Source organism: Triticum dicoccoides, chromosome 6B, assembly GCF_002162155.2.
Source record: "Triticum dicoccoides isolate Atlit2015 ecotype Zavitan chromosome 6B, WEW_v2.0, whole genome shotgun sequence".
In the NCBI taxonomy this organism is placed as follows: domain Eukaryota; kingdom Viridiplantae; phylum Streptophyta; class Magnoliopsida; order Poales; family Poaceae; genus Triticum; species Triticum dicoccoides.
Window position 1 is genome coordinate 12470865 of NC_041391.1, and position 9071 is coordinate 12479935.

Below are 9071 nucleotides of genomic sequence, written 5' to 3' on the forward strand. Positions count from 1 at the left end.
ACCATGCCGTCGTGCTGTCGGAGTTCTCCCTGAACTTCTCCTCTCCCCTTGCTGGATCACGAAGGAGGAGACGTCCCTGGGCTGTACGTGTGTTGAACGCGGAGGCACTGTTGTTCGGTGCTTAGATCGGAATCAACCGCGATCTGAATCGCTGCGAGTACGAATTCTTCATCCGCGTTCTTGTAACGCTTCAGCTTAGCGATCTACAAGGGTATGTAGATGCACTCCCCTTCCCTCGTTGCTAGATTACTCCATAGATTGATCTTGGTGTTGCGTAGAATTTTTTTGATTTCTGCTACGTTACTCAACACATTCAAGCGTTCATAGAATCACAATATCATTTCGTTTATAATGTGATATAGAGAGGTACATATGCATGTTATGTGTTATCATATTTATCTATATTTGTCCAAATATAGGCTTAAAAAATGACAAAGATATAGAAGCAATGAATTTGTTATGCATTAATTGACTTGCAGATGATAAGTTATACATGGGGAAAAAATAAAAACTTTTCTGTTAAAAAATGAATAAATCCTGTGAAATACGAGATAATTTAGCTTGCGTATACACAGGGGGTAATTAAAGGGTCAAAATGTTCTACATAACTAGACCTATTTTGTATTTGGGTAAACTGAATTGCCTAGGTGTGTTTGTGATACAAATATATAGCTAATTAGCTATAATGTTTTTGGACATTCTCTCTCTATCTACCCCTTTCCCTCCATCTCTCCCTCCCTCCCTCCCCCCCTCTCTCTCCCCCCTTACAATAGCTATGTGCAAAATCCATTTGCAAGCATAAACCCCAAACGAAGTTATCCTCTCTAAATCTGTATCAAACATACACAAACACAACATTTTTGCTAACTCCATTGTGCGTCCACTACCCCACGTGAACCAACATGTAATTCGTAGTGCTACAATCAATGATTTTCCATATTTGGGGATGACACCTCTCAGATGCAATTTGCCTGGCTGGCTGACGCCATCCTGTCAAATCATTTTAGACGGAGCCACATGTGTTTAGGTGTGGTCTAGAAGGACGAACACATATGGTAACAAGATTGAAGAAATTGGTGTCTTACAACCCTACTTATATTTAAAAATGGTTGATCTTAAAGATGTATCTATTTTTGGGTGAGAGGGCATTCAACCATTCTAGTCTTGGTACTCAATATGGTATAAATTATGTGTTCGCCACTCATTGCTCAGTATCTAGAAGTCGGAGGATAGATATTGTAATCTCGACTCCCTTTTCAATGAAGAAAGTAGGAAAAGTAGGGCAGTTTCCCAAGCTCACCCATGGGGATTCATTGCCATGGTCGACCTTGGTGAGGAAGAGTACGTAGAAACTTCTTATGAGCAACTGAACTGGCATAGGCAACATGAGAGGCTTTTTGAGGCCTACATACCATCACACGATCTCCATAACCCATGGTTCAACGTCATGCCTCCTAAAGTATCTCATATGGGAACCTTTAGGATTTGTCGAAACCAATGCATAGTGCTTGTTAGATGAATCTACTTGCGATATTATACGTAGTTCAAAGGTAGAATCATGGTTGCCATGAACAAAGGACAAAGTTCATAACAATTCTTGCTCAATTCTCGCCATCGGTAGATCTTGAAGCGGTATCTATTTTAGAAGAGAATGCATTGAACTAATGGTGCGTCATGTTTTAACCGAAACATGGTAGAATTTTGAGTATTTATATGTAAACTCTCTCTATGAGAGACATGGAGGATAGACACTAGAGACTCTGCTCCCATGGAAATGAAGAAAGTATTACATATAGGGTAGCTGCCTTGGCTCACATCAAGGGTATCACTCGAATTGTTGACTTAGGCAAGGATTGACACTTTAAGAAGGTGTAGAATGGCATGTAAACTAGAACATAAATGACTTCCCAATATAAGTGAACCATGATATGATACCACACGCGTGCCCCTGCCTTTGTTCGATGTAATGCTATCTGCCACCTCTCGTGCATAAACTGTTGGAGCCATACTGAAGCCAACAAGTTGAGTACTTTTAGGAAAACCTCCACATGAGATTTGACATGTCCCAAATGCGGGAACATAGGGTGTGAAATGATAGAAGGGAAAAGTCCATATCCTTTATGTATACATTCTTATAAAATAGAAGATCTTAACAAGACATCCATTTCTTGTGAACAATAGTATATTATTGATAACTCATGGTACCACATACACATAATATATAACTGAGCCTACTCTAACCAACACTTTTTGTGGAAAAGTTGGATGAAATATAATGAAGCCTCAATGGGTTGTCAATGAACAAAGTGGTGCAAGCAAGGAAGCTGCCTTTTCTCACTCCAAGCGTGTCACTTGTATTGTCGATATAGGTGATGAAGAGGTCGTAGATGCTTTACAAGTTGTCAGACTAGCATAGCTGTGGTAACATGGGTCACCACATTTAGTGTTCTAGGACTTTATTTGACATAATGATCTCCATTGTTCTCATGCATGATACATGCCTGTTGAGACCAATGTGTTAAAGCTTTTTAATTTCACAAAGTAATTTACAGTAAGGTCGTGCATCACAATGTTGTAGAAATATTTGTATATATTCTTCATGATCTATATGTCATTTTATTGTTGATGTCAATACAGAAAAAAACTTTGAATGGCAATTATGTCACTACGTATTGACTTAGCGTAGAAAACATTATTTTACTTGGTAAGCTAGTAAGGCGTGGACATTTGAGACATTTCAAGGAAAATAGGTGAGAAAAATTGTCAAAACTGGAAAAGGGGGTGGAGTGGGATGATGAAATAAACAAACATAAGACAAAACCTTATGTATTATTTAAGTAGGGTAGGTTAATCTATTTGTATGTTTAGTCAAAGTTTCGAAATAGGAGTGTATGATAATGGGATAATGGTAAGAGGTGTATATTCTTATTGATATGTTCTAGCTATATTATTAGTAGCTCATTGTACCACCCAAATATGGTAGAAAGTTCGTATTCATTACATAGTGATTGCCTCGGCAAGGTGGGGGGGGGGGCAGATAGTAGAGGTTTGATAGAGACTTGTCACTGAAGAAAGCTAGGATAATCAAGTCAACTACCCCCCAGCTTACCCCAAGTGTGTCATTGCAATTGTTGTAGGTGGTAGACACTTTCATAAGTTACCGACTAGCATAGCCTTGGTAACATTAGCGACTTAATGATATTTGAAGACCATTGGATTGTATACTCGGACATTTTAGTCTTTTATTTGATGTAACTTGGTCATCGTCTCCCATGTGTGAGCCTCCTTGTCGAAGCTAGTGAGTGACTGTTTTTAGTGAAGCCAATTTTCTATTTATTCATAGTTTGGCCATGGGAATGTAGATGAAATGTGATAGATAGAGAAATTTTGTAGCAATTTGTTTTTGATATTCCAATTGATGGAGGAGTTGTAATAAGTGTATATTATTGGTTCTGAATGTACTTGATTAGTAGTATAATGAAAGTGCATTCATGCGAAAAGTTTTCCATGATAAAGCCAAATGATAGATATTGGATTATTAAATTCCATTACAATGAACATACTAGGACAAGAGTGGGATGTTGTGTATGCTTGCCCCGAGGAGATCAAGCCAATGTTGACTTAGGTGAGTACAAGATCACAGGAACTTTTAGAAGCTACGGAACATGAGTAATTAACCATCACACACCAGTAATATCTTGAGATATATGAACTTAAACATGTATGACATAATATACTACAAGCTTTCCTCGATGTACTGACACCTGTTTACTCCCCTGCATGAACCATTTTGGGCCATGCTGATTGTAACACGTCGAATACTTTTGGAGGGAGCTTCTTGTGTTGGTAGAATGGGCCTCTGAGTGTGGATATATGGGAAACTCGATTAAGGGTCAAAGTTCATATATGATAGTAGTGTACTCCAACTGAAGGTGTATCCTTAAGAGGTATCTATTTTAGGCGAGTATGTACTAGACTTCTGGTACCTTATCGTACCATCCAAAATATGGTAGAAAACTATGTGTGTTTTGAAATGATGGATCCATGGTGAATAAATATATTGAATTCTTTGAAACTAAATTATGTGTATAGAAATGGTCTAAAAGTGGAATCATATGGGCTACAAGACTTTGGGAGGAGCATTCATAACAATGGTACATCTATGAATACAAGACAGATCTTGAAGAGATATCTGATTTAGGTATTGAAAGTTGGTACATCGTGGCACCACCAAAAGGTGGTAAGAAAACTCATGTTAACTGTTAACCAACTAATAGTCGCCCAACAAAAGTATAGAGGGTCAAACTCAACACGTCTGCCACTATATAGAATTTCCCATGTCCCTTCATATACTCCTTATGTGTGTGAGCCAAACTCAACGGTATCACCATAGAATCAATAGCCACCTTTGAGATGTGCTAATGGAGCTACACCTTCCCACTCTTGCCCAGGTTCCACCGTTTCATGGTTCATTGCCGCTGACACATGAACTTGTTCTACTCATGATACTATTGTCCATGGCTTCGAGTGGAAGGAATCCCAACTCAAGCATTGACATTGGTCTCCGTGCTCACCGATCTCATAATATTGGAGTCGAGAGGCGGTGCTGCACGGTGTCATCGTGTTCAAATTTATTGTTCCTATATTGTCTTCAAGAACATCTATGTGCTGTTGTGCAAGCTCAAGTCCATCCAACGGCGATATTCGTTGCATTGTGATGAGTTTCTTGTTCTAGGTGTGGTCTCTTGCATCATCTTTGATCTTTGTTCTTCGATGATACATACAAAGCACCTCCCTGCACCGCATGTGATTGTTCTTGTGGTGGTGGCTGCCATGCTCATCGTCTAGGAAATGCTTTGTCATGCACAACCTCATCCCTCCTTAATTTTATCCATATGTAAAGTTGTAACATCTGCATGATTTTACGAGATTTTTTACCATACCCCTACTGCTAGGAATAGAGCGGTACACATCTAATCCCATCATTGATTTATTAGGGCAATATAGTACTTCCCTATTTTTCATAGAAAACAAATTTCTTTGTTTGTAAGGGCCTAATGGGCAATATTTCATCCTATATTATACATACATGGGCAAAACCTCAATCTCCTCTTTTCATCCTCCTCATGCTGGTTTGCTCTATTCATTTAGCTCCCACTGTGCTCGTCTAGTTGCCCTCACCCCTGCAATGTCGCATGTCTATGATCCAGTCAATTTCATAGGCTGGCACATCCGTGACGTCACAATCGTGTTGCAAGTTCATGACCTTGTTATTGATCGGGGGTTCAATTATCTAAGCTCTAGCTGTATTATTGCAATGTAGATAATATGTGGCATCAAAAATTTCTTCCAGGTGACAGCTGCCACAACTACCAAGCCATCGCTGAATTTCAAGCATGCATTAATATACAACTAAAATTTTGAACTTGAATTGAACATAGCCAATCTACAAAGGGGAATTCTAATGTATAATTCTCCAGAAATTTGATCCTATGCTTACTAACAAGTCAATGGATGAATCGAACTCATGATCATAGACATCGTCGTTGAGCTTGTCGCTTGTTATGTTGATGCAGGTGTAGCAGGTCCTTTGCAGCAGCCACTTAGCAGCTCCACTGAAGTCACCACCAAAGAGGCCATTGGTCACCAAGAGTGGTGAAAGCACTCTGAACCACATCATGGCGGTCGTGACTCCCTTGGCACATGTCATGTACGTCATCTCCATGTGTCATTGCGGAATGAGATACTTTCTCCTCCTTGATGACGACAAGCTCCTCATCTACGAAAAAGAGGCAACCCTCTATCAAAACCTAAGAAGAAGTAGAATGGGTGTGTCACCTCGATCAGTTAGCGGGCCAAAAACTAGGATATTCCCAAACTGCGCTCAAATTACGTATAATGCTTGCCACGAATGAGCAGTGCTTTCTCTACTTCTAATCCAACTATTCCACCAATATACATCGCATTGGGAAGTTTGATCTCCATGATTGAATGGCATATATTCATTATAGGGTACCATAAAAGAGCACTGTACTGTAAGGTCACAACCTATGTATCCTGACCAGTGACCTCCCGAAAGAGATGTCAAGGGTCTGGTGTTGTAATGCCTTTGAAGTAATATATTATGATTGGGATCCTTTCTACCTTGTGATTGTCTTGAAAAACTAGTTATTGTGGCTTGCAAGAAGAGATCACTAACATATATAATTAGACGTGCCTTGTTTGAGAATTAGAGTAGTTCATATAAATAATTGAATTTTTAACTAAACAGAAGATATTTGATATGATTATCATTCGAAAGGTCACTAGGGGGAAAGCCCAAATGAACATTTTCATTAGCCGTAATCATGGCAGAACATTAGAGCTACACGGTTTTAGGCCATTGACAAGCAAGCAACAACCAAGGCAATGAAAGGCGCACCAGGGCAAGGCAGCAAAGCCCAACACCCAAAATTATAATATCGATTAATAGATCATAAGTGAGCATCACCACAAACACAACAGGACATTAATGTCGATTTTCCCCATAACAATAGAAAAGGGAGCATGCTGGTCGCGAACATCTTGGCATTCTGGCTCTCCCAAATGTTCCTCAGGATGGCAAGGCAGACTATGGGGTATAGGCGAGGGTGATCCATGAGGTCGAGGGTGCTGATAAGGCACACCACCTCCAGTGTGGTGGCAATAGGCACATTCAGTGCTCAAATGGCATGGGCGTGGATGCATGCCTGAAGCAGATGCTTCAGGGTTTCTTCACTACAATAGAATACATATGCTAGAGTGTAAATGTTGTGGCGGTGGTGGAGATGGGTAGTTGCTGATGATGGAAGAACCAAAGTAAGAATTTACATTTATGAGGGCGTAGCTATGCTAGATCATGGGGGGCGATGGTGTCCACAACATGCATCACCATGCTTAATTATTACACCATATGTGCCATGAACGAGGCACTGGAGGGGTGCATGATGCGACGATCCGACACCTTAGATGAGGGTGATATCTTCCCCAACTCATCACGCAGGTTGCCAATCTCGGTGTGCATGACCGCAGAGAGACTAGTTAGTCGGTGGTCTTCAATGCACAAAAGGAAAGTCACAATGCATGCTTTGGGGGCGATGAAGTGCGAGTAGAGAACGGGGAAACGAGACTCCAAAGTCTTTTCACCCCACCAGAAAGCCATGTGCTTCACATCTCCACGGCTTGTAGATCTCCATCCAGACGATATTGCACTTGGCACCAGGTACACTGGTGTCATGTTCCTAGAAAATCGATTGCTATCTCTTCACAGAGGCGGCATGCCGGCCTTCAATAAGCTATAGAAACCCATGGTGTAGGTTGGTAGGGCAATGAGGATGGCTTCGACAAAATTACCCTTGCTAGCTGAGGAAAGTGGTGTGCCAGACAACCTAGTGAGCCATTTGTGTACATGTGAAATGAGAGGGATGAGGTCGATGATCCGAGCTTTGGATGGAGAGCGGAGGCCCAAGTACTGTTGCAGGAAGCTGGACACTAGACAACCAAACACCGAGTCCAGTTGTTCGGCAATCTCTGATGCGACATTGAGAGGAATGAATGTGCACTTGGAAAAGCTGAGGGTGAGGCCAGTGATTGTCGTGAAGATGTCATCCAAATATAGCAGCACTTGGCACAACAATAAGGGGACGAGGGGGTGTTTGGCGGACACCGTTGTCACCAATGGTGAGGATGAGGCACTAGAGAACATACGCAACTAGGATTAAGAGGTAGGGGACAAGGGATCCCTCGATGGAGCCCATTTCGGTAGTGATGCAATTGCTGGGGACACCATTGATGATGACTACAGACCGACTCGACATGTTGTGGTCCTAAATCCACCTTCGTCTGAGGGAAGGGAAACCACTATTGCCACCTAAGACATGGAATCTAATGCTTTTTGAAGTGAAGCTTGAGCACCACCTCCGACACACTGTACTTATGGAAGCATTGCACGAGCTTCACGGTGATGATGGAATTTTCAAAGATCCATCGCCCGCAGAGAAAGCATGGCTGCTGAAAATGCACAAGGAAAGGAATGTGCGGCTCCTGGTGAGACATCATGACTCACGACAACATCTTCGAGGGGGGGGGGCAGTTTTGCAATGAGATGCGACAAATATTTGTCAGAGAAGTGGGAGTGTCCACCTTGAGCAGGAGGGAAATGAAGGATATGTTGATGCCGGATAATCAGCCTCCTGTTTGTAGAACCATTTTGTGAGAGTGGTAAGATTGGGGTGAAGTGACCATAGGCATGCTTGAGGAAGATCGGACAATACCCATTAGGGCTTGGAGTAGTGTCAGGCTTCATCCAAAGACAACTGCCTTGAGCTCAGAGGCAGAGAGCGGATACACAAGCAACACCGCCTGGAAGGCATCCAAGAGTGTGTGTGTCATGCGGAGCTGGAGGTTAATGTTGCCGTGAACTGATATCTTCGTGCACGGGAGCGGATGGTAGAAGTCATGAAGGGTGCATTCCGTTTCACGATGGGCGCGGTGCTTGACCCCATTACGATCGAGGCATACGATCTGCTTGTTGCAGAATTGGGCTGACGCATGGGCATGGAAGAAGTTAAAGTTCCCATCTTCGAGTTTGCAAAAGCATATCTTGCTCCTATACCACAAAAAATCTACACAACGGTGTTCATGGGGGGCAAGGGAGTGTTTCACAAGGGAGAGTTCAAGAGGAATTTAGGGTTAGGGAGACCATCTTTCTCCTTTAGGTGATCGAGGAAAAGGGTCGTGATGTGATAGTTCTTGAGGATGACATCGCGGTATTTGAGCTTCTTTGAAAAATCTTAAGCCCACTCCGGATCCGCTTCAGATGCAACCCGAGACAATTGGTCGGCTATAGGTCAGGGGCGCTGCCACAGTGGCAACCACATTGAAAACAAGGTACCCAACCCATTGCCCACTGAACCAGAAGATGGTAGCACATGGAACCGTCGTAGTAGTGATGATGACGAATAGGGATGTGCCCGAAGGTGTGAGAGGGGATGCAGGTGACGGCAGAGTCCGGCATGATCGAGCACCCATCGTTGTTCACAAGGAACATATCC

The 9071-nt window shown here is 42.2% G+C and overlaps 1 protein-coding gene across 1 annotated transcript in view; it reads right to left on the bottom strand.

The window, feature by feature from the left end:
- Positions 1-5389: 5389 nt before the first annotated feature.
- LOC119326088 (two-component response regulator ORR25-like) overlaps positions 5390-9071 on the bottom strand; it is a 6943-nt gene continuing 3261 nt past the window's right edge. The window contains exon 4 of the mRNA XM_037599798.1: positions 5390-5779. Coding sequence (XP_037455695.1) covers positions 5622-5779 — 158 coding nt within the window. The 3' untranslated portion in view covers positions 5390-5621. The remainder of the gene's footprint in view (positions 5780-9071) is intronic.